The sequence below is a fragment of the Punica granatum genome, chromosome 1 (assembly GCF_007655135.1).
Source record: "Punica granatum isolate Tunisia-2019 chromosome 1, ASM765513v2, whole genome shotgun sequence".
Taxonomy (NCBI): domain Eukaryota; kingdom Viridiplantae; phylum Streptophyta; class Magnoliopsida; order Myrtales; family Lythraceae; genus Punica; species Punica granatum.
The window spans coordinates 48,872,964-48,898,888 of record NC_045127.1 but is presented as its reverse complement, the minus strand read 5'-3'; the positions used below and the strand labels follow the sequence as shown (position 1 = coordinate 48,898,888).

Sequence of the window (25,925 nt, the reverse complement as noted above, 5' to 3'; positions counted from 1 at the left end):
AGTCCCCTGTAACATCTACCACCCACCCTCACCTCATTGCGCTCAAATTCGCACCGGTAACCCATTGGGAAGATAAATCAGAGCCCCGTGGGAAGTAATAAATAATCCGGGATTCTAGGTTTCGATACAAAACCTTTTGTAGGTTAATAAAAATCTCAATCTTTTGAAGGATACATGTACAGATGCAGAATGCCACATAGAAAGAAGTCGGTACCAACCGATGAGACATCAAACATCGAGCACTTTGACCCAATTCATCACAAATAAAGATCCGAGGTGATCAATGCTTTATGATATGGATGTCTAGGGAGACTTTTCACATTCAAGAAACCAAATCATTTGCGAGTTCGAGCAGACTGTATATAACATGGGAAGAAGGTTTGATCAATGGAGGTTACGCGAGAATCTTCATGCCAAGGGATTTTTTACATCACAAGCTTTATTTCGTGATACCATAAACTGAAAACGAGCCACTAGATGGCATAATGCAGAGGCTGTGGTAGAAGATGAAACTCGAAGTGTTAACAGTCTAAGAACCTTCAGTATAGTAGCTCCTGGAAAACAGGACCCACAGATTGGCCCCACTTCCCATTGTACATCTCCAAGAGCTTCTCCGCCGGGGTCACACCTGAGACACACACAGTGACAAATAATCAATAGGGTAAACTAATTGCATCTGATTATGCATGGAATCGATCATTATCAGCTACTAGAAGCAAGTTGACCCGTTACAAGCAGTTTGTCCCAAATCAAATTGAGTATGGTATCAGTTTCTATGCACTTAAGAATAACATGACATGATGCAAACAAAACACCTGAAGATTGTTGTTTTTAACATATGTAAAGTGCAGAGATAGAAAATATATATACATATATATATATATATATTATTTTTTTTTTGGAATAAAGGTAGATAGGCTTTATGACTCAGAATGAGACTCGTACAAAGATGGAACTATCTCCAATCTATTCACTTCCATTTCTCCCTACCGGTTCTAACGACGTCAGCCACTGCATTCAGGAACCCTGTCTCCTTGAACCCTCTTCTGTCCAAGCCATCCTGTAGAAACAGTATGTATGCATTAAAAATTTCATAGGTAACAACTACTGACTGAATATAATATAGCTCCTATACCTTTGCTAACTTGATGACATCTTCAGCAAGATGCCTCACATACCCATCCCGGAATGGTGTCTTCAAACCAGTCTTTGGTACCTATTGACATTGATATTGAATTTACATGACCATCCTTATGCTTTAAGAAATGAAAATCTATACAAAATCCACAAGTATGGCCTTCTATTTGGCAAGGGAATGTGATTGTGATAATTACACACCCAAAGTCAAAGACCCACTTATGTGCTATTGGCACCCCAAAAAAATTTACCTTCCATTTAGCAAGAAAATGTAACTATATAATAGTTATGCCAATATGATGAAGGCCAAGTCTCATTTTGGTGTTATATGCACCATGCAAACTTAAGTATATTAAGCCGCCAGTGAACCCAGTTTTCATTCCAGATTTTCAGATTGCATACCAGATTTCTAGAAAGCAAAGCATGACTGAGCAAATACATACATCCTTCCTTGCATAATAAATGCAGTGTCCATTTTAGAAAGGAAACTTACGGAAAAATATGTAGGAGAGGATCTTCAATTACCTTATTTCTCAACATCTGTCTTTCTTGAGGAGTCCAATCTGCTGTCATGTCCAAGACATTCTGCAGCGAAACTTCATCATACAGGAGACCTACCTGACATCAGAAAGAATATTTGGCTTAGTACTGCTGGAAAGTAAGCAGTAGCAGAAGCTAGACATTCATCATGTTAACTACTGCTGAAAGTAAGCAATGGAAGCTAAACATTCATCGTGTTGAGGGCCATAAGGAGTGAAAATTTGTAAGAAAGCTAGCATTTAGGAATCACACAAGGTAACAAAAACATAATCCAGCAAATATGAACTATGGGTTATGTCCAGAGTACTCTTAAGAGGAAGTTCATTTGCAGCAAGGTTCTGGCAATTGGCATCAATAACATCACGAACAATAAGTCCAAGGGTTACAAATAGATATCCTGGTGAAATCTTCACGTCAATCATGTCTGCTTATAGACTAGATGGCAACATGAGCCAATGACAAATAAAAAATGATCACTGTGAAATATGTATTAAAATTTCAATGCACATAGGTAGACAAATAGAGAGTGCTGACCCAAAATGCAGGCAGGGCACATAACCTCCTCCAAGGCCCTCCATCAGCGCCTCTCATCTCCAAGTACCTTTTTAGTCTTACCTGAAAGAGATGTATACATGATATTCAGCATGCAATAACACTAGAAGAAGAGAGAACGAGGTGGAAAATAATAAATTCGCGTCATAACCTCAGGAAATATTGTTGTCAGATGATTCTCCCAATCATTGAGGGTCGGCAATTCACCTGGAATTGAGGGAAGTTTCCCGGCCATGAAATCCTGCAGCACAATGATGAATTTATATTTGAATCTTAGTAGACAGGTCCAAACAGATGATAAGTAAAACATCAGAATAAAAATTGTTAAGGGACAGAAAAAGAAGAATGCATTGAATTACTAGACGATAAAGGATAGGTGAAAACCCGAAATGACATCCCACTGCAGTCTACATACTTCTTCTCCCGATACACAAAGTACATTGGGACGTCCAGAGCATAATCAACATATTGCTCAAATCTGAAAAAAAAACAAAATTAACAAAAAACTAAAAATCCCATGTAGGAGACATCTTGAAAAAGCAGAAAGAAAGAAAATCAGGTCTTCTGATGAAAGAGCAGTTTTTCAAAAAAAACTGTAAGTGCACTGCATATGCACAAGTAGTCTCAGTTCTTCATTCTTCTTATCTTCTCTATTTCAATACTTTCTTTCTATTCATTTGATATATTTACTATATTAATACCCGAAGACCCCCTTTCATCTCACTTTCAGTTTCCATCGCCATAATTGATATGAATTTTTGTTAATTAAAGACCATAGATTATGGACATAATAGTAAATATGACCAACCAACTACCCACCGTCTCCTTTCTTCTCCTGATTTCAACCTACAAATACTTTGCCCATTTTACATTTTATTTTTAAATTACTTACCCATTAAAACTATATATCTTCTGTGTAACATGGTGCATGATCTAGTATTCACTAAACGTTCCGCCTATTCAATCTTAAAATAATTTCTTTTTATTATTTAGTGCTAAAATAAGTATTGACTATTTGTGTGCTTGAGATGATGGTAATGCATTCATCTCCACGAATATGGTGTCTTTTTACACATGCAAACAGGACAAAGATTGTCATGCATCTCTTTCTTCATGAATCCAATCCAAGTACAGAAAAACTGATAGGGGGCTACTTAAAACACTTACCCAAAAGACTCGTCAAAGACAAATGGAAGCATGCCAGTGCGATTATTATCAGTATCCGTCCAGATATGGCTGTAAAAGAAGGGCAGATTCAAAACCCTGAACCAACAATCAATAATTAAAGAAGGTATTAGTACATGGAAGCTCTTTCTGACCTCCGCATACTGAGATAACCATTTGGCTTTCCTTCCGTGAAAGGTGAATTTGCAAATAGAGCTGTTGCTATCTGTTTATTTGCTTCAGTGATCAGAGACAATATACTGAACAAAGTTCATTTTTTGGGTAAAGAAATTGGCTAAAGTTCATGAAAGAGAAACAAGAGGCTTGTAAGCATCTCACAGGCTGCAAAGCAAGACCAGCACGAAATTTCCTAATCATGTCAGCTTCAGAACTGAAGTCCAGATTAACCTACAGAGAGATTGATGCTTTAGCAGAAGAAGAACCATCTAATCCAATAAGAAAAGTAACCAAAATTAAACTCTACTTGAATGAGCGGCCTACACAATCAAGAAGCTATCTCACCTGAACCGTGCATGTCCGGAACATCATATCCAGTCCAAGAGAACCAACTTTAGGCATGTAATTCCTCATGATCTCATATCTTCCCTGAGCCAAATGCTTTGTCATATGCTACTGATAGAAGGGATAAATGCTAATGCCAAAACAGGATTAAAAAAGGGCCAAAGATAACACATTACCAAAAAGGTGATTAGTCGATAATGATGCTGACAGATAATTCATCTGAAGTTACTTTCCTCTAGTTAGATTTCATGTATCTTACATACAGAATCAGTTTAGTATCACCTAATCATGAAAAATAGAATATGTTCCATCCATACCTTAGGCATTATTGGTATTTCTTTCAGCCCCCACTTTGGTTGAAATCCAATTCCTAAGAAACCAATCCCCATCTCTTCTGCAACTGCCTTTACCTATATCAAATGAAGAAAACAAAATTCCTACTGCTAAGAGATAGGCTGTACAATAAAATAAATTGCATCTAAACCAGCAACCCAAAGCGATTGAACAAATATCAAAAATCATAACTATGGAAAGTAGCGGTAGCGATAGAATAGTAATATTTGGTGCAGCCTAAAGGGATTAAACAAGTATTTGATTGAATACAAAACCCTTATAGCATTTCCAACATGAGGAGATGCACACTAACTGGACCCTACAATCATTTGTCCAAGAGAGCACAGCCTACTCATTTCATTGACCTGATAAAGGTGTGAATTAACTTCAGCGCAAGTTTGATGAAGAGTTTCAAGAGGTGCCCCACTCAGCTCAAACTGACCACCAGGCTCAAGAGAGATACTTTGCTTTCCCTGGCCAACAATAGAACTCTGGGATTAGCTAAATAAAACAGAACCTTTGGCAAGAGAACAGATACCCTCAAGTAGAAAATCTTAACCCTGAATATAATAATAATAGTAACAATAACCTATAATACCTGTTTAAGTCCGATGATGCTATCACCTTCCATTACTTTTTCCCAATCAAACCTCTCAGCTATTCCATTGAGCAACTCAGCTATCTGATCATATTTCATAGGACGTAATGTCTCAATCTCAAAACCAAACTTCTCATGCTCTGTTCCTATTCTGCAAAATAGAAACAATCACATGTTGAGTCGGAGGTGTGAGCAGTGGTGTCTTTGGAAACCAAGAATCACTTAAGAAAAGACAAGGAACCATCCCCCGTCCCCACTCCCCCGTTCTTTCAATCTTTTGGATGATGGCAAAAACATCCTTGACCAGATAGATCGCATGGGTATGTACAGCTAATCAATGAGGAAGCAAGAAACAAATAGATTGAGTATAAGTGACTTGTGAATAGCAAACAATACCTCCATTTTTCTTTCGGCTTGCATCCCGAGGCAAGATATCCTATCAAGTCCTCCTTGGTCAAGGGTTCTGCAGCTACTACCACATCCTCTGTAGGAGGGCTGGCAGCAAATATTAATCGACTTCCCCTCTTACAGCCAAGTGATGCATTTCCAGCATGCAGAGACAGCAGAGTCTTTGCAGGACTTGAGGAGGAAGCAAAATTAAGAAAATCTAGCCTCATTTTGGCCATCTCCCCATGCTTTGGCACGCCAAAGTTCATACTGTAATCTGATCTAAACTTCGCTATCTCATCGCAGACATGGGATGATGGACTTGCATGAGAAATCAGTGCCATGGATGATTCCCTGTTCTTGAAGCCTAATTATACATTAACATAAAGGAAAGTGAATCATTCAACATTATACATTATGCATGTCTATCAGCCCTAAAGACATAGGATATTAAATTGATTACAGCCACCTAAAGATCAAAACAAACTACTTCGACAACGTCAATATTCATTTAGGATTTTCCCATCGACAACAACAACGGTCCTTGCATACAATCACAAACGGGGGTACCTCGAAGCGCATGCCTCATTGATTTTTTCAACCAAAAATGATATGTAGCATTCTTCTACAGGCCAACTTCCAGGTGCGGAACATGGCGCACATATACAAGCAACAAGGAAGACATTTGATTTTAAACATCAAATTCGAAAATTCAATGTTTTGCTATCCTCACCATACTTTATATGTAACGAAAAGGTTTTTAGAATCAAACCAAGAGGCTACTGCCCTCAAGCATGACTACCTTTCTATATCAAAAACGTGCATTTCCAAACAGCAAGTGCACTTTCAGGTCAGTTTAATCGTTCTTCCGAAACAATTTATCGATTCTGTCCTCCTCCCTTCAGAGCCATTCCGAAAATTCTATCCGAACCCACATCATTTCATTCTCATGAGAGTCTCTGCTCTCTACGGAAAACCCGAGTTACCAAAAAAGATCGACACAGCATTCACAAGGCGAAACTCAACCCAATTCATGAGAAATCAGCAACGGAAACGAATCATGCAGCTGCATTCAAGCGAGCAATCAACAGAACTGATATCATGCGGCAAGCTTCGATTGTTTGAACTCGGAAGCAGATTATATTACAGAAAAGGATCGCTTCATGGATTCAGAATTCACCTTATCTCCCCGGGCGAATTCCAATCCCCTAGGGTTTGACAGAGATTTGAGAAGGCCTGAGCGAGCGAGAGAGAGAGAGAGAGAGAGGAACTTGCTCGGAAGAAGAATCAGTTCCTGCTCGGTTGCTCAAAAATGGCACCTTATAAATAAGATTCTTGCCTTTTCTTTTTATTTTTGAATTAAGTTTTCCCAAATTTCGAGGCTGCCGATAGAAACTGGGAGGCGGGGAGTTAAATTAAGGTGCGGTCACCGCTTTTCTCTTTCCGTGGGGTCCCCGTCACAGAGAAGCCACGTCATCACGGAGGGCTCAGAGAGAGAGCACATGCGCCGGTGGGCCACCCCGCACTTGATGATCTGCAGTGCCGTCTTTAAATTTTGATCCGTCCTTATGAGGCAGTGACTTGCTTTTGTCAAGGGAATTAATTAATCGATGAATCAACCAGGCCATTTTAATAATACATACAGAAGATTTGGTATCTGGCAGACATTTTTTATAATTTCTAATGGCATGATTAGATTCTCGTACTTATTTTGTATTCCACATTCAATTCTTTGCTAATTAAGAGAATACCAAAAACAAAACAAAAATAGCAATGGTGGTCTTATGTTGTTCATACCCGACCAAAATAAAGCCAATTAAATGGCACCTAAGGCCCACCGGTGCGAATAGAATTCATTATTTTTTATCTCGAGTTAGCGTCTTGCATCACTAAATAAGACCCAACAACTAGATTTTTGAGGAAAGAAAACTCTAAATGGTATCGCAATATTAGAAGTGACTTTTCCAAGTAAAAGACAAAAAAGAGGCAATCAGATTGATCAAGGAAGCAACGTGAGAACAATAATGACCCAAAGAGAAAGAATCTGCAAGGACGAACACTCGCCGGTGACAGAGATCTGCTGAAGTACGATGAATGAGTCCATGAATTCGAGATGAGGTGGGAGAGAGAGAGAGAGAGAGAGAATTAGGAATGGGGTTTCTCTGTTTTGGGTCCGGAGTTTGGGTTTCAAGCGGCGAGCTACAGACGACGGTGTATAAAGCAGCCTACTCCCATTGTCTTTCCTTTCATTAGTTTAAACATTAGAAAAAAGAAACGTATATTAATGAGGAGTAGTGACGCCAGGGATGGATTTAAGGGGCGCCTTGACTCGAGAAATTTTTCAAATTTTTCATTAGATTTTGTTGAGTTTATGACTTTTATAATAAAATTATCGTATTTTGCCTCCTTTGACTATATGATATGAAGTTCTTCTAAATTTTGCTCCCCTTGGACAAAATCCCTAGATTCATGAAGTGAGTGATACGTGGTTGCTTGTACTAGGATATGCCAGTAGATGGTGTTGCAGCTACTAGACAAGTTCGCTAGGGCATGGCCCGATCGGATACCTTCAATATTCTTCTTTTTTTTCCCTATGATTTTAATTTTTTTCAACCTTTTATTCTTTTTATAATTTTTAAAATTAATGGAAAATAAATGAGACCAATTCATCCAATTGTATAGTGAATCGTAGCGTGAATTAACAGAAAATTTTACATAAAATTTGGTTAGATTCTAAGTAAATTTCAAAGTTGGTACTTTGTTTACAAAAATCACTTTGGCTATAAACAGAATTGAAGGCAAAGTACGTGCTTTTTTTCGGAATTTGTTCTAAAATATTTTAATATTAAGTTCTTTGTTTTGGGGGAAAAAAAAAGGTGATTCCCGTTGGACTCAAGGAGGAGGAAGGAGAAGGAGAAAGAAAACTGAAAAAGACCCAAGAAAAAGAAAAAAGGTAAGGGTGGATAGTTATCCTTTTAAATTTATAATTATATCTTTTACTTGATAATTTTTATATAAACTGAAGCATATGTAGTATGAATCTTTCGAGAAATTAAAAATTATATCTCTAACTTAATGATCCATTTATATAATTTTTAGATTTTCCTTGATGGTATAGATTTGCTGGGAGTTACTGGCTGTGGCTGACGTATGTGATGATGCACTCTATAGTCAACGTGAGTCAATTCCTTGATCCATTACAAAATATAAAGTCTAAACAAATGTTCCGTAAAATCCTGGAACTCAACTCGAATCTTACATGACACATCCATAATGGATATAAAATAAATTAATTAATTCGATTGCAATTTCTTAGAAAGTAATATTTGATGGTGGCTTCTGAAGGATTAGTGCATCCAATCGGGATCGATTAGACCGGTCCACAATGTTCGAAAAAGGCGATCATCTGATACGAACGAGTGCAGCACGTCATCCGAAATACATAAGCCAGGCTAGATGGAAACCACGACCTACATAGATACAGTACTAGCGATTAAGTCAATAATGGCGCCCGAATGTTCTCAAATTCAAGTTCTCTGTGACCAAATGTTCGATGCAAGTGGAGATATATTTGGAGGCAAGAATACATTCAGTTATAGACGGTTGGATAATGCCCAAAATCAAATTGCTCAACTCGTGAGCAGCACAGTGCCCGGCTGCGGCCGCCCCGCTTCGTGTCCCAGTGGATAGAACAGATGCCACGCCCACGGGTCATGATGTCATTTCACCAACCACCGCCAACATCAAAGTTTGTATCCTCTGCCTTTCCTAATTATTAGTTTATTCATTCATTTGTTTATTTAATTATGAAGTTCGACAAAACTTTAATGTTGCATAGTCTTTTACCATATGAGCCAACCAGATCCTCGTTGATCTTGACAAGTTAAAAGCTCGATTGATTGAAGCAAATTTGATCGGCCTTGAAGGGCCCAACTCTTGACCTTTCTTGGAATGCAAGGTTTGTGAAGTTTGACATCCGCATATGGGCTTTCTTCAAGCCCATCATAATTAGATAGTCCACAGTCCACGTCTTTTTCTTCGTTTCCATTTTGCAGGAAGAGGTGACCACGAATGCATGAAAGTACTGATTCTTAATAATGTCTATTGAAGCTAAGACATCGCTGTTCGGGTGGCCGAATTACTTCACGAGCTTCGCAAGGTTACCCTCGAGCTGTTCAGGCCACTCGTGTATTGCAGTCGACATGCAAATTGGAATTTGGTCGCATGCCGCTCATCATGTGACCATGTGAATAAGGATGGAGTAATAAAGTTAGGAGTCTGATTTCAGTCTTCAGCACACCAACTCGTATTCCTAAACATGCGAGGGAGCTCCTCAGCTCGCATTCACTTCGAAGTCGAATATGCAGGAGCACATTGAACCAAGACCAACCAACACGTAGCAACCATACAAGAAAGTAGAAACCTTATTTTTCACCTCCACCATAGCAAAGAGAACATGGTTCATTCAAGGATTACAACCAATACTCTTCCATGGACACCGGATCAGATTGTCTGTTGAGGAAGAAAACATTCACTTCTCATATCACACACCCCCACTGCACAGCGTAGGGATAGCAGTGTCATCAGAGAAGCCGCTGCCGAGAGACGAACCGATTATGAAAAGCTATGTCACATATTACAGAAGATTAGGTACATCGTAACAATTAAGGCAGTCCAATGCAGACAGCCTTGTTTCTTTTTCTTTTTCTTTTGTAATGTTTTTCATTGTTCCACCTTTGCCATAACAAGGTGGATACATCATTTGCTGTGACCAAGAATTGAAAGGAAACCACATTGCATCCATACATATGATATACTACATTAACTTCTGTACAACATCTTCTTCAAACTACCAGAACCCATCATCGACCGCTGCCATGGACCTCATACCTGGGTCTTCGTCTTCTTCCAACTCCATCTCAACCTCTGGCTCCCCTGACCCAAACTCCGCTGATTCGATATCGGCCAGGTTCTTCAGATCAACAATTGAGAGCTCATCCAATTGCCTAACCACCAGATCAGCAGCCCCCAGCTCATACACAGGGTGCTTGCTTGCCACAGCCACACACTTCATCCTCGCGTCATGGGCAGCCTCGACTGTCTGATTTGAGTTCCCAAACACGATGCACCTCTCAGGTATAAACTTCAGGAGCTGCGCCGCGTATATGTACATCTCAGGATCGGGCCTTCCCCTGTGTACATCTTCCGCAGCCACTATCGCAGTGAAGCAGCCTTCGATCCCAGTGGCCCCGATTGCATTCTCGAGTGACTTTCTTGAGCTCGGAGAGACCAAAGCCATCGGGATTTTGTAGTGCATCAGCACGTTTACAAACTCCCGTGACCCATCTCGGAGCCTGTAGATTCCACCCTGCAATGCTTGGTGGATCTCCTCTTTCCTTGAAGCTAACCTCCTCGTCTCCGTTGGGTCCCGTGACCAGCAGAGGACCTCAGAGATGGCCTGCTCATTCTTCATCCCCTCAATTCTTCGAAGGACAAAGGCAGGAGGAGGGGACTTCCCCTCCTCTTGAGAGAGAGCAAGCCAAGCTTGCTTCTCAAGTTCAGGATTGTCCTCAATAATGACTCCTTCCCACTCAAGTATTGCTCCTAACCACCCACACCCCATCCTTTCTTGCCGCAGCAGAGGGTTGTGCAAGGAGGGATTGTCAGCTCGGTTGGGCGGGGGCCATAACCCAGGCTTCCTATCAACATCCGTTTCCACGTGGTAGTTCAAACCCCGTGGGATCCTCTCCTCTTCCTTGAACGAGTATGCCTCCTTGGTCAGCTCCATCGCGAGGGCCTTAATCGGTGAAACTGAGGACACATTCGCCCTCAATCTCAGCACAGGAGGAGGTGAAGCAATCATCAGCCTCCGTCCGGTGAATTCTTGCACTGGGATGAGGCAAGTTACACGGCACTTCCTTCGGAGTGAGACATCTTTAGTAGGAAGTACCCTGCACAGAGGCCCACACCCAAGGAGAGAAGTGGTCGTAATCGACTGAACCATTCTGACTTCACGAAACAACCTCAACCCAGTTCACCAGATACAGCAACAGATGCTCTGTTCTTGCAGGATCGAAGACAAACTACGACAAAGTCTACACCTTTAAACCCTAACAACGAGAGATTCAGTACTAATTGCAATATCCCTCAGAATCCTAATTCACCAAATCCCTATATCAGAAGATAATCCAGCAGACATCAATGTTTCCGCAATGAACTATCCTCGATCACCGCTAAGAGTTCGAGGATAACAAGGCCTCCCGAATAGTAATAAACCCCACTTTACAATCAGATAACCTTAATAATCACAATTCACAAGCTCAACCGCTAATTCACGAACCCAGAACACGGCACCTAGGAACTTACTAAAGACGACAGAGGAGAAGTCAACCGACACAGTATTTACACCGACAACCCTTCAAATTCCAGAGGATTAAGCGTCCCGTTGGGCCTTCAATCGAGCGAATTACGCACTGAAACCCCTTCGCAGACGCAGAAAACTAGATAATTACGGGACCAAGCTCGTGATACTATACGTATAGCTGTTATATGTACATACAAAGTAGAAGAGGAGGGGCAGGTAGGCGAAGAAGAAGAACCTGGGAGGACAGCAACCAGCAGACGGTCGGTCGATGGTAGAGAGAGAGAGAGAGAGAGAGAGAGAGAGAGGGTGGAGAGAGAAGGGAGGAGGAAGATTCTTTGAGAAGGAAGAATGGAGGATGGATGAATGAACGTTTCCCAATTTTGGGATCGCAGAGGAGAGGGGGGAGAAAGATTTATTATTATTTGTGGTTTATAATTCAACCGGGGCTTTGTGTTTGGTGCAAAAAAAAAATCCGAATTTAGGACAAGAAATAAAAAAACAAAACCTCGATAAATAAAAGGAAAGAAATCAAACAAATTATATTTTTACTTTTTTTCTTTAAATTTTCTCACATACTTTTCTAAATTATTTTTATTTTCATATTCTCAAATTAAATTAAATCAATTTAAATCAAACTTAAATTCGTTACGAAACGTTATGTTCATTTCTTGTCCAAAATTCGGTTTTTCAATTCTCAAATTCAAATTCCTTTTGAGTTATAAATTGCAGACACTCAATATCATTTTTATATCAACACATTTTTACTTGAACATTGATATATTCTTTTTGTAACCCACAATAATTACAATAGCAATAATTAATAAATATTTATTATTGTTATTATTGAAATATATATTTATTGTTTTTAGATTTTATTATCCCATGCAACAGTTAACAACAAAGTCTCGGCAAATAAACAGAAAGGGGAAAAAAGGCAAAAGTATACTGGATTTTTATTTGTTTGAACGTGAAAAGAAATTCTAGAAAAACTCAATTCATAATCCCTTATTTTTTCTGGGTTTTTTTTTTATCAATTATCGTTATTGTTCTGTTAATCGTGTAAAATGCCAAAAATGTGATAATTATGAAAAGGGATATATCAATGTTTACATAGTTGTCATGGAGATACGTTATTTTGAATATTTACTAATGCGAGACTATTGTTTTGTATCAATTTTATCGATTTTGCAAACTTAACAGCGAGATGGAACAATATGAATATTTCATAAAATAATCGCAAAATAATAAAAACTACTATTGTCATGTTAGAGTTGAAAAAATTTGTCAAAATATCAAAGTTGACGGCTAGGAGGCTCACGAGGAGTCATCCCAGCAAATGGCAAAGTTCACTGAAGACAATGGACTAATCATAGACATCGACAGAGATCAGGAGGCGGTTGGAGGTGCGAGCCACCTCGATTCCTTAAAGACCTAGATCCAAAAAAGGTGTGCCGCAGCGAGGCCATATTTAGGCTCACACACCGATGATGAGGCTTGGTTGGACCACTGACTAGGCTCCAACGAACGAATTGTATTGTTTAGCGCGATTAGGGCATATTGAAATTACTATTGTTTAGCACGATTAGGGCGTATTGAAGTTACTATTGTAAGAATGGCGCATTTCATAGAAATATTGTAAATTCTATTTCACGGGTACCCTTTTTTTTTGCTCAATTCGATTTTATTCATCATAAATGACAGATATCTCTCCAAAATTTTAATTTAATCTTTTTTATCGGATTAACAGTTTCTTAGATTCAAAGAAAATGTTCCATTCCGATTTCTCCATCTTAATCAACTCAATCATTTTTCTGCTCTAATAAGCCACTCTGACCATGTGGAAGATCTCTCCTTGGAAAATGGCTGACTTTCTCCAATCCACATTTTTGTACTGTTCTCGGATTTTCGACACATCAAGCATATTTTTAATATTTGATTTATGATTAAGCAAAAACCAAAACGTATTCTTTATGCAGAAAAACATATTTTCCATTTTTTTTTTTATTTTTCGTTGAAAACTCGAAAACCGCCCCAAATTTCCGTATTGCCGGGCCCAATTTAAGCCAAAGCCCCCCAGCACACAAAAGTAAAAGTCATTGATTGCGTCCAAAGTTAGCTACCGGTCGCGGTAAGAGGTCGACGCTGCACGCACACTGTGCCCGCCGCTTTACTATAGTTCATGAACCCGAACGCCGACCCTATTATAACTTCAAATACAAGAGACAACATCTCAAATTTCAAATTCAATAACTATGTCTTGTATGCAATATGATCTAAAAATAAGTGTAAACGGTTTACGTTATTATTTATAGAATTTCAAAAACCGAGATCGCAGACTCCCAGTAGAAGTGTAGTATCATAAATTCAATCGTAAACGTTTTATCATTAAAAAAAAAAAGTTCAAATTTTTGGTGTTGCGTTCGGGCGAGCGATCGGACTGCTAATTTGTCCGACCGGTGCGACGAATTCAACGAGTAGATAACCGTTCATGTCAGAGTAAGGACATGAATAAGTCCAGACAGGAGTGGGGCCCGCCGGAGTTTCAATGGCTTGCGCCGGGATTCTTCCTGTTGTCGGTATCCGCGAGAAGGGAGAAGGAAGCTCGAGATTCTTCTCTTTCTACGAAGCAAATCCCATGAACGAGGGAAGGCCATGTCGGATGGAGATTCATCGGCAATCATCCATATTTGGACACACCCAAACACTCCCGTAACCCCGTTACGTGTCCAATTCGGGAACTCGCAAATCCATCACGCGAGGGAAAAATATCATCTCCACGCCGACTAACGTGTTTCGGACTCGATTCGGGTTTAATTCGCGTCGAGATGCTTGTAATGAAAATTCATGAAAAATGTTGAAATATATAGACTGTTTCAAACGCTAAATTAGATAGAACATGAAGCACAATATCTAAGTACTATCATTAAAAGTTCCTACTAATCAAATGAAAGACCTGTCAGTTATTGCGCTAAATAGTTATCAGAAAAATCGGTATACTTCTCAGTCAAAATTCAAAGAGCATTCATGGGCGGTTAGAAAGCTGCTAGAAAAGTATATATCATAAATTTAAATGATCACGTGTTCAAATATATAACAACCATTAAAAAAAAAATTATACTGGTGGTTCAAAAAATTTTACAAATATTTCAATATGATATAAAAAGTTTTTTTTGTTACTTGATGGTACAAAATATTTCAAAGTTGTTTCAGTATAGTACAAACTGCTATCTCGCTAGTGATGCCGTCAAACCGACGCTGATGATGCAAAATCATAAATAAAAAGGGAAAAAAATTATACTTTTTTTTCCCTCGATGAACATTTTGATATTTGAAAATCAAACGGGATTCAACTAATCGAATTGATTCATTAAAAGATAAAACTTTTACAACATATATTTTTCTCAATTAACATTGACTCAATGAATTCATATTGGTTTCAGGACATTTATTTATCTCAAGGGAAATGGGGGAGAGGATGGGCCGGGCCGACTAAATGGTCTCTTTTTGGGTTCAATTTTTGAGATATGAAAATTTCAGTGGGTCGTTTGTTCCTATGCCCTTTAGCATGCACTAGCATTCAGAAGAAAATGACCATGCAAAACAGTTTTGACCTGGGCCTTTACCTGCACTTCGTAACCTGAAAAAATAGTCCGTTTTATTTTCTCTCAATAATTTTGCTCCTAAACATTGCCACCTCTTATATAGGTCAGGTTAAAAATAAAAAAAAAAAAGAATTTCGCATTATATTACTGATACGATAATTTTTTGGGACTTGAATGCACTTGTTTGGAAATGCTTATTTACGAATGATAAAATTAGCACCGGTCGGACAAATTAGTAGTCCGATTGCTCGCCCGAACGCAACACCAAAAATTTGACCTTTTTTTATGATAAAACGTTTACGATTGAATTTATGATACTACACTTCTACTGGAAGTCTGCGATCTCGGTTTTTGAAATTCTATAAATAATAACGTAAACTGTTTATACTTATTTTTAGTTCCGTTGTATTTTCTTTCAATAATTTTGCTCCTAAACATTTTCACCTCCTATATAGGTAAGGTAAAGGGGAAAAAAAAAGAATTTTCACATTATATTACTGATACGATAAGTTTTTGGGACTTGAATGCACTTGTTTGGAAATGCTTATTTACAAATGATAGCTGCCCATCTCCGAGCACGAACCGAGTGATAAATCGACTTGGATTTGTTCACAACCAGTTGGTGTTTTTTTTAATTGTCAGATTTACATTAACATGTCACAAAATCTAATTAATATGTCTGACTGTGGTCGTCCAACTGGCTCAACTTATGGGTTTTCTTCTGCTTAGAAATGCCGAAAGATATATAATGACATGCATGGTTGATTTTAACTTCGTCCTTTACTCATCATTATTAGCATTTTAACATATAATCCGTACACACCTTCTTTTATTTCTATTCGTTCGTATTATGTTTCTGGATTATTTGTTTCCGTTTATTTATGGAAATTAATGAAAAGAAAAACTAACCGCATAATGGGCTGGTATGACATAGTTATAGAGGTAATCGGGTGCCAGCAGCCCACCGGCTGAGATAGCTGGACGCTTCAAAGGCCGCTAGATACCAATTATGGCATTGGTAGCAGGCAAATTAGAATGTGTTTGGATTTTGAGTTGAGTTGAGTTTTGGTTTTAATTGATTTGTAATAATTATATTGTTGAATTATTAGAAAAAGTACGAAAATATAATGAATAGTTAAGATAAAATAATAATTAAGTAATGATTGTGTTATTGAATTATGAGAAAAAGTGTGAAAAAGTAATGAATAATTGAGATAAAGTATTGATTAAGTAATAATTGTGTTATTGAATTGAAAATAGGTCGAGTTGAGTTAAAAAATATTCAAAATCCAAACACACCCAATTAAAAACTCTCTTTATATTTAGTTTTCACTTAGCAATGGGTTGATTTAGTTAATTCGACGTTTGATCCCTTTAAATAAAATTTTAAAATTTCGGATTTGAGTCTTGCATATGCTGAATGGACAAAATCTAGTATTGAATGAGCCGCACCCTATAGTTGATGGACCCGATTTGGATCTGGATTAGTTGGGCTTGTTCCCCTCAAACGCTACAAACATAAATTGCACAGAAAGGCATGTCAGTATTCGCTCAATGTGAACATCAGGGAGGACGTTGATGTTCAAAATTGAGATGGAAGATATATTAAATCCGATTATTGTCTACCATTGAAAATTATTGACCACCTTAAAAATAGTGTGACATAAGGGATTACATATCCGCTTGTTGAGAAAGATAAATTCTTTTGTTAGGAAATAAATTAAACAGTGGTTACAAAGCTTCGGACCAACTGTCACATGTAGTTTCTATGAAGTCTCTAATGATCATGCAATTTTGTCTGCAAGAAGCCACGGCAATATTTGTGTTCATGATTCCAATAACACAAGCAATAAGCTTCCCAACTTCTCGATGTCAACTGAACTAACCAAAAATCAACCAGCAGTAAGAAAAGTTGGCCCGATCTTTCGGAAAAGATTTGTGTAACGAGAGACATCTGTTTCTTCTTCCCCCTCTTTTTCTAAGCAACCTCATAGCTTTTTACGATTTTAAACCAGCCATATTGAAGAAATACACATTCTGAAACTATTTCGAAACTTTCTTCTTAAATGCTGAGTTTCTTTTTCTTTTTTTTTTTCGGTAGGCGTGCTTTTTTTTTTAATCTTTTTGATAAGTTCTGTTTGACTTTTGAAATTTGAACAGATATTATCTTTTATTAACTACTAATTTTACTAACTTCACACTGATTATTGTTATTTATACATATTAAAATATATATTATATAAAACAAATTATTTATACATTGGATTTGGCCCCTATCGATCCATCGAATAAAAAAAACTAAAAAGTAGCACATCTTTGGCTCAACAAGAGAGAGAAATTAAGTATAAAATAGTTATATGGGAGGGATTAATCTTTGATTGAAACTCTCTTTTAATCCTTATCAAATGTTTGTTATCAATTGGAAAATGTACAGCATATATATATATATATTTAAAAAGCATGTGCTGCATTATACCTATAGAATTTTCATTAGTTTTTTTTTTTGCATGTATGAGAAATTGATTTTAAGTAATTGCTCACACAAAATAGGTGGTATAAAACATTGTTCGATCTTTTACACAATATAATAAAATTTTTAAAACATGAGTTTTTTTTTAAGACTCAAAATGTGAAAAATGAAGAGGAATATATAGATATATATCTATATTACTTATATTGGAAAAGGTTTTATAACATCATCTTTTCAATACTGCCCATTAAAAAATAACATAGTTTCTTAATATGTAAGATTCTAAGAATCAAAATCAAGAGAATTTAATAACAACGGTCCCATGCTGTGAAAATCTGCTTCGACTAAGGCATATAACAACTGGCCCTAGGGCTGTTCAAAAGAACCAGAAAATCGAACCGAACTGACCCGTTTAGAATCGTATCACTAGAATCAATTCTCTTTCAATTCAGTTTTCCTTGGCATGAACGGTTCAATTCCTTGCTTGTAGCTCCAAGCCCATTAGCTTTGATTAATCGAACCAAACCGTGTAGGTAAAAAAATCACACACAAATTATCATCATTTTCCTTTGTCTCTTTCTTCAGTAACACGCATGACACACTCAGATTCTCACTTAGACTCTTTCTCTGACTCTCAGAACTAAAGAATCGAAGAGCTCGTTGAGTCATCAACACGGCCCTAACCTAATCCCCTGAATGAAGCTCACTGACAACCTGATGTTAGCGATTGACAGGTGCTAAAGGTTCTAGACCTCCATGAGAGACGACGAAACCAAGAGGTTGGACAATCCAAACCCTAGCCATAATTGATTGAAAGCTTCCAACGACCTCAGCAGGCTCACGTTCAACCCTACCCTTCACCGGCGACATGACAGTTGCGAGAGGTGACAACACGAGACTTTTGCAGTAATCCTCGTCCGTTTTCTCTCTCCACCGCTCTCTCTTTCTCTCTCTTTGTCTACTGATATTATTGGGCGAGTGGAAGGAAGGGAAGGATAGGAGACTCTGGCTTTGCAAGTCGTGTATTTATGACTACTGTTGCAAAGGGATATAGAGAAGGGGGAGACGAGGAAGATGGGAGCACTAAGCAGTGGAAGGGAGTGGAGCAGGATCTGGGTGTGGGGGCGGTGGGCTTGTATTTGGGTTGAAAGCGAATAGAAGAATAATTTGTGAAAGCGGTTATCTAGTCAACCGAACCAAAAGAACCGGTTCTATTTGGTCTCGAAGGCCTTCAAATGGTTCGTTTCCAGTTCGACATAGTTCGGTTTGTTTTTCAAACCGAACCGCACCATGAACGGCCCTAACTGGCCCTAGTTCCCAACAAGTTGATATATGACATTATTTTTGCGGTGAAGTTCAAACTCCATTTGCCCAAGAAACTAGCTTCTCCCCCGATCTCACCTGTTGTGACAAACACTAGGCGTGTTTGAGCCTCGGTTCAATCACAGGCATGTCACATCTCCTTATTAGTAACTTTATGCGAAAGAATATGTCGTTCCATTAGACCATTTGGAACACTAAAGGCCAAGCCCATAATGAGTTCTGCCTTCGATGACCAAGCAAAGAAAGTGGCTCTAGGGAGGATGGAATCATCAGCAGAATATATTACGTTTCATGGTATCTGACTAAGACTTTCCACTACTTTAGCTAGGGGGGTTAAGCACGGGGTAGTTGCCTTCATGGCAGGCTAGTCCTCATGAGTTCTATTGGACTGTTGCTGCATGACAAGTTATATGGCATGATCTTATGTTAAACACATGATGAAGGGAAACTTTATTAATAAAATGGAAAAGAAAGAGAACTATGATGTTACTCATAATAAGCTAATGAATTTTTTTGCATTAATAAAGGGATTATAATAAGCTTTGTATAATATGGACCAGTGTTGGCCCTACGGTAATGCTAGTAAAGCCACCGTCTTGGGCCCCCAAAATGTTTAGGCCCCGATTAAGGAATATTACAATCACTATATATATATATATATATATATATATATATGTATGTATATATGTAATTAACTTTTTGGCTGAATTATATATATGTAATCATTGATCTTACACATTAAATGAAAGCCCAGGTGTAATCATTGCTCTTACACAGTAAATTAAAGCCCAGATTTAATTCCATACAAGTTAATATATGCGCGTTCGCGATAATATTTCAGCACATATACTATAAATATAATAAATACAAAAAAAAAATCTATGTAGAGTAGATATGTCAATATAAATAGTGAATGAGATAAAAAAAGTAAATTATAACAACAAATACTTACTGCAGTGTTACAGTAATGCGAATTGTAATACCTATAGAGAGAAATCGTTTATGACATAAAGGGGTTGGAAAAAATTATTAGAAAGATTGTGCATGCGAAATGGAATATATCATCTATTTATAGAATATTTAGTGCATTAAACTTGAAAAGATATCTCGCATCTCGAGGAATCTACGAAATTATCAAAAAAAACTTTTAATTTTTCAATAAAACTCATAATTATATATAAATGCATATAATTAATATGGACAAATAGAAAAGTTCCTTGAATATTGTATAAATAAAATACAATAACAATTCATATAACTGAAAATAAAAGGTCTACTTACATGGAGTTGCGAATTTTACGATTGGCCTTGCATGGTACAACCGCATCTTGCACCTCAACTTCTATATATTATAATCAATGAACTTACATGCCAAAAACAATTCCTCATAAATCCAATTTTTCCTTATTTGAATTGATTAGTTAACGTGGCCTAGTCTCTAATTTTTTTTTCTTTTCTCTATGAGCCTTCATGATTTATTGCACCTTTCTCCCATAATTTCTAATTATTCTTCTAGTTAACTACCAGTAGGTTCAATTCAATCAAATTTCCTCATCCTATTTATTCTGTCTAAAGTTTTCATCCTTTGTAGTGTTCAATTGAAGTTATTTTTTCCTTCTAGTCATCCTTTTATTTTTTCCCTAGACCGCCTAACATTCCTCTTTTTCTTTCTCTTAAGTTTCAATTTTTTTAAAGTAGTTTTCCATAGAATTTTTTCTCTTTATTTTTTTGGTTGATGCAAGCAATAGAGAGAAAATTTTATATTTTTTGTTGAGAATGATTAACATAATTAAATTATACTGAAAAAATATTAGATTGCATTAAAAATGAAATTATTAACTTTACATTTCAAAAGTAAAAAAAAATCATATACTAATTTTAATAAATAAAATAAAAGGTCTCATATTATAGTTTTGCTTTAGGCCACGAGCTTTCTGGGGCCGTCAGTGTAAATAGTATAGCAGCCCCATTTGGTTTCGGAAATTTTTTAACTATACTCCATTTAACTCAACTTATTTTCAATTCAACAACACAATTATTACTTTTTCTTTTTTCTTTAATTTTTTTAATAATTTAATTCAATTTTTAATACTAAATTCTTTCAACTATTTATTACTTTTTATACAATTTAACAACACAATAGTTATTTTCTCTCAACTATTCATTACTTTTTAACATTTTTTCTCATAATTCAACAACACAATCATTACAAACCAATTAAAATAAAAATTTAATGCTAAAACCAAACACAACATCCTTGGTAAGAGTAGTTTTGAGTTTGATATCTCAACATCCATAAAGTAGTACGGGCATGTTACTTGTAAATTTTTTGTCTCTCAATTTATATTCACTCTCAATATATATATACATATGAATATGAAAATATATATATTAATTAAATATTTAACTATACGGATACAATCTTCTTTATATGTGCTATCAGATGGAATATGATTTATTAGTTTGAAATTAATTTATATGTTTATAAAAAAATCCACGCTTGGAGAAGTTTACCTCTTAGTGATACGATCCAACTCGACTAGAATAGTCTGGATTAGTCGGGGCTCAATTAAGCATTTGGATATCAGGGTTCACACCGAAAAAAATTAAATTATATGTTTCATTAAGTAGATTATTTCTTAGCTTATATGTAAGATATGCAACCATCTTTTATTACGAAGGAGACTCATGGTCTAGTACAATGAATAGAAATCCTGATAACTAATAAATAAACAAAGGTAGTCCCGCCACGAGAATCAAATATGTAACATTTTGGTTAATAGGTGAGGGCATGCGCCGCTGCACCATGCACTCTTTCTCTAAAGTTAAATTTATTAATTTTATAATGAGGTAAAATAATATATTATGTTTACACTTTTAATCTTATTAATATTCCTATAATTTTTTAAAAAAGCTGAACCGTGTGATATGGATGTGTCACGGCAAACTTTTTTAGACTCTCAACTTGGAGTTGATTGTCATTTTGGCTGCTCGTTAGATTTATTTCTTCATCGAAAAATTAGATAATTTTTTATATATTAATTTTCTTACTTCCCCACACTTTTCTATTAGTTTTCTTGCCACAGTGAAACTCATTTAAGATTTTCTTGTCAAAGTTGTCTAGGATAATCAATAAAAGTCTGCCTGAGACAAATTTTTCGATTACAAAGAAAATCTGTCGATATAGTAAAATGAAGTGAAAAGTTAAATAAATATGCACATATAATTTCTAATGATAATCTAACGTAGAATTTCTTTAAATATTAGACAAGGGGTATACCATTCACTGTAACTCTTGTTTAAGGCACATGAATGTTATTTTTTCCATCTGTGGAGAAGAAAACCGATCTGGTAGCCGCCTCTGGCGGATCCCTGATCAAGAATGAAAGTACTCCAGCCGACCTTTCATAGGTTTACCGCGAAAAGGTCGATTGAAAGTCAACGTGACTTTTGCCGGCAATCTGACCGTCCGTTTCGCAACTTACCCGCTAGATCACTGCCACGTGCGGTCCAACACCTCATGGCGTGGTGTTCTACCTTCTACGTCATAGATCTCCACCTAATAAAAGTGTACATGTAATTCCACTAGGTATCAAAATAGTGACATCTAAATCAACAAGTGAGGACGTGCATCACGACACCATTAGGTATCCTAGATGTGTCTTTTTCCAGCAACAAGCCCAAAAAAGATTGCTAGAAAAGTCGCGATTCGATTTTGCACTCTAAGGTTTTGCTTGACACACTTCAACACCTGAACTTTTGGGACACAATTGCAAGTCTGCATTTTGATGTCTGCATGTCATTGATCAATCCTAAACATTTTTGTTTCATTCGAATTGGCGCTAGATTTTAGTTTCTCTAGTTGCTCCCACGGTTAGAGATCTATTAATCAAAATGAAGAATTTGTATTTTCGATAAAACATATGTAAAAATATCAGACATCTTATTTGTGAGTATATAGAATGAGAGTTATAACTCCATTTTATTTGAGTTTGGATAAAGCTGCTCCAGCCATTAGTCTCGGGTTCGATTGTTAATACCTGTGTTTGAACCACCAAAGACGCCACGCAGTCGTCAAACATCTATTCAATGGATTTGAACTATAGCCCCAAGCTTTCGAACTTCGAGGTGTTAAAATGATAAAATCATAGTGCGATCGTTTCAATGGCTCAAACCTACCAAGACATTATTAAAAGCGATGATTTTTTAGTAGTTTATGCATCAATGTATAATATATAAAGGCTGAAACGCGAGACAAGAAAATCATTCGTCTAACTTTTAGCTCTCTAAATTTTCTCGAATTTTCTATTAACCCTCTACTCTCTAAATTTTCACAATTTCCAGTTATTTTTAATTTTAGGAAAATCATGATGAATTATATTATTAATTATCTTATTGTAATTCGCACTTACATTGCTCTCCACTACATGAACATCAAATAAAATTATCAGGAGACTTCTTTAATTAATGTATTCACGCATTCTCATACATGGAGCTTTACCCAACCAGATCATCGCGCTTTATATATATCAAGTGTCCTAATAGTCTCTTTATGTACTTGTCCCTCTGGACTATCTCTGCCTCCACCATGATCGACCCTCTATTTCTCCATTTCAATCTTTATTGTCTTCAAACTTTATAATATGAATATTAATTAATTTATATATATCTAAGGTTCAGACATAAAGTGAGTACGAAAGATAAAATAAAAATTAAGAAAAAAGTCAAAGTAAAAGAATAAAAATATAAAATGAAAATAGCAGGGAAAATAAAAGAATTAGAAATATGTTAAAAGCAAAAATCAGTCGAAATTTTCAAAAATAAAGTTTGAAGGTTAAAAGATTAAGAATAAAATGCATGGTAATTAAAAAATAGGAGAATTCAGAAAAAATTCAAGTAAAATAGAAAAATCTAGAAATTCTTAAAGAAAGAATAAAATTCATAAGAAAATTTAAAACAAAATAAAATTAAGGGAAAAATACATGCAGCCTTCTAAACTGTGGGCTTTGGGAACGCTTGACCCTAAACTGAATTAGGGAAGACCTAAGATTATTGCTTGAATAAGGGTAGTATTACATTACATCACCCTATTTCTCAGTGGCTGTAAATAGTTTGTTAGCCAAGTTATTTTCAGGGAAAAATATTGCGTAGACAAGGTGATCCCGTCCCATGGCTGTCCATGTCGTAAAGATTCTTCGCTATCGTCCCGTGGGCTTATATGCTCCAAGTTATTGTACTAAAAGGCAAGGTAACCTAGGCTCAAACGCAGCTGCATGCGCTCTTCAAATAGCCCGTGCTGTTGCGTGCGATAACACCGTAAAACAACCCTCCCTCTCACTCTAATAAATATTTCTCTCTCTTGTAAGAAAAGGAAGAAAGATTAAAACAATTGAAATATCTTTTATAATTTCGACGCTAACAATTAAAACTTCCTACTTTATTTGGTTTTTGAATAATTATCCAACTTTGCTCAATTCAATTTTATTCTTTTACTAATATTATTTATAAAATATATAAATTAATGGTTTTTTAGATGAAGAAGTAGTATTTTTTGTCTAAGTAAAGTATTTAACAAAATTCGTCTAATATGATAAATTTAGATTTTTTGTTCACTGTTAATTTAAATATTATTAGAGAATGTTGCCGACAACTGTTTTACGAACTCCGAGTGGTGAAATGGAAACTCGGGAACATCAGAAGGGAGGCCAATCAACAAATGATGGCGGGAAACAAAACTTTTAACTCAATGGTAATATTCCTAATATTGATTCGCAACAAAACCATCATTATCTCATCTATTTTGTTGACAATGAAAACTGAGAAGCCCAAATACTTGTCTTCTTTTTTTCTTCGTCATAATTGGTTTTGGTATATGACAACAACATGCCAGGGAATGCTACTATCATTGGGTTGGAGCATAAAACCCGAGAAATGGGTTTCAGGCGGTCCTCTCATATCATTCCAGCGGAGCTGCTGATAAGTCGCGGCTCCGCTCGAGGAGGAAGCTCGGTCATTCTCGAAAGTTTCAGGCATGGAAACCATCTTACCCCATTGCCCTTGCATTGGGGATGACACGCATAAATTGAACTCCTTATAGATGCTGTTCCACTCTAGAAATTAATTGTCATTGCTCTTCAAATTTCTTGGAGGTGTGAACAGACCAGTTGGAAGATCTGAAATCAAGAGCTCTCCTAATCTGTTTCCTTGAGGATTTCTCCCCCACTTTTTGCTTGTGATTTATTTTTGGGGATAAACAAGAGCGACAGAAAGAGAAGGAAGAGAGAAGAAAGGAATGAGGAAATGGGAGACAAGGGAAGGGATTAAAGAAAAACACAACCCCACTTAGCAATGGGAGAAAATGAGAGACCTTTTGGGTTTTGGATGGAAAATGTCAGATGAATGCGAAGTGAATTTTTCAAAGGTATCCCTTTATTATAAGACTAGGTTATTGAATCTGTGCGTTGTATGGATTTTATAAAGAAAATTTCATTATAAGAATTTAAATATGAAAACATCAATTGTTATCATTTTATACTTTATATTAGTGTATAAAAAAATATAAACTTCGATAAGAGTATATTTCAAACCCACGCTAAATAATATTAATTAAAGAGTTTGAGTAAATAATTCATGCAAAATACTTCATATACATAATCACAATCATCAATTTATTTTATAGAAAAATAATTTTAAAATCCTAAAAATTTAAAATTCTTAGCTCTAATTAATTAAAGAATACTAATAATAAAATCTAAAATTTTTTAAATTTAGTACTAAGTTGATTTTTATTCTCAATTACATTTCATGTATTAAGTTTCGTGAGTTTGAAAAATTTTAGATAAAATGGATTCGCAATGAGATTTCTTGATTGAACTCTTATAAAGCTAACAGTGATTTTTAAAATTTAATTTAAATTTTAAATAATTCTCAATT

The 25,925-nt window shown here is 36.4% G+C and overlaps 2 protein-coding genes across 2 annotated transcripts; both read right to left on the bottom strand.

Annotated features, from left to right (window-relative positions):
- Positions 1–253: 253 nt before the first annotated feature.
- LOC116187795 (glutamate--cysteine ligase, chloroplastic) lies at positions 254–6,584 on the bottom strand. Its single transcript, XM_031516738.1, has 16 exons — positions 6,414–6,584; positions 5,243–5,600; positions 4,847–4,997; positions 4,614–4,721; positions 4,233–4,325; positions 3,916–3,999; positions 3,733–3,801; positions 3,549–3,619; positions 3,397–3,465; positions 2,614–2,707; positions 2,381–2,470; positions 2,212–2,292; positions 1,663–1,755; positions 1,136–1,216; positions 991–1,060; positions 254–628 (listed from the first exon to the last, which is right to left on the bottom strand). Exons 2-16 carry the CDS (start codon positions 5,575–5,577, stop codon positions 540–542), a joined length of 1,578 nt encoding a protein of 525 aa, XP_031372598.1. The 5' UTR covers positions 5,578–5,600; positions 6,414–6,584; the 3' UTR covers positions 254–539.
- A 3,263-nt stretch (positions 6,585–9,847) lies between these two features.
- On the bottom strand, positions 9,848–12,001 carry LOC116188959 (5-amino-6-(5-phospho-D-ribitylamino)uracil phosphatase, chloroplastic). Its single transcript, XM_031518414.1, has one exon. It carries the CDS (start codon positions 11,235–11,237, stop codon positions 10,083–10,085), a length of 1,155 nt encoding a protein of 384 aa, XP_031374274.1. The 5' UTR covers positions 11,238–12,001; the 3' UTR covers positions 9,848–10,082.
- Positions 12,002–25,925: the final 13,924 nt, after the last annotated feature.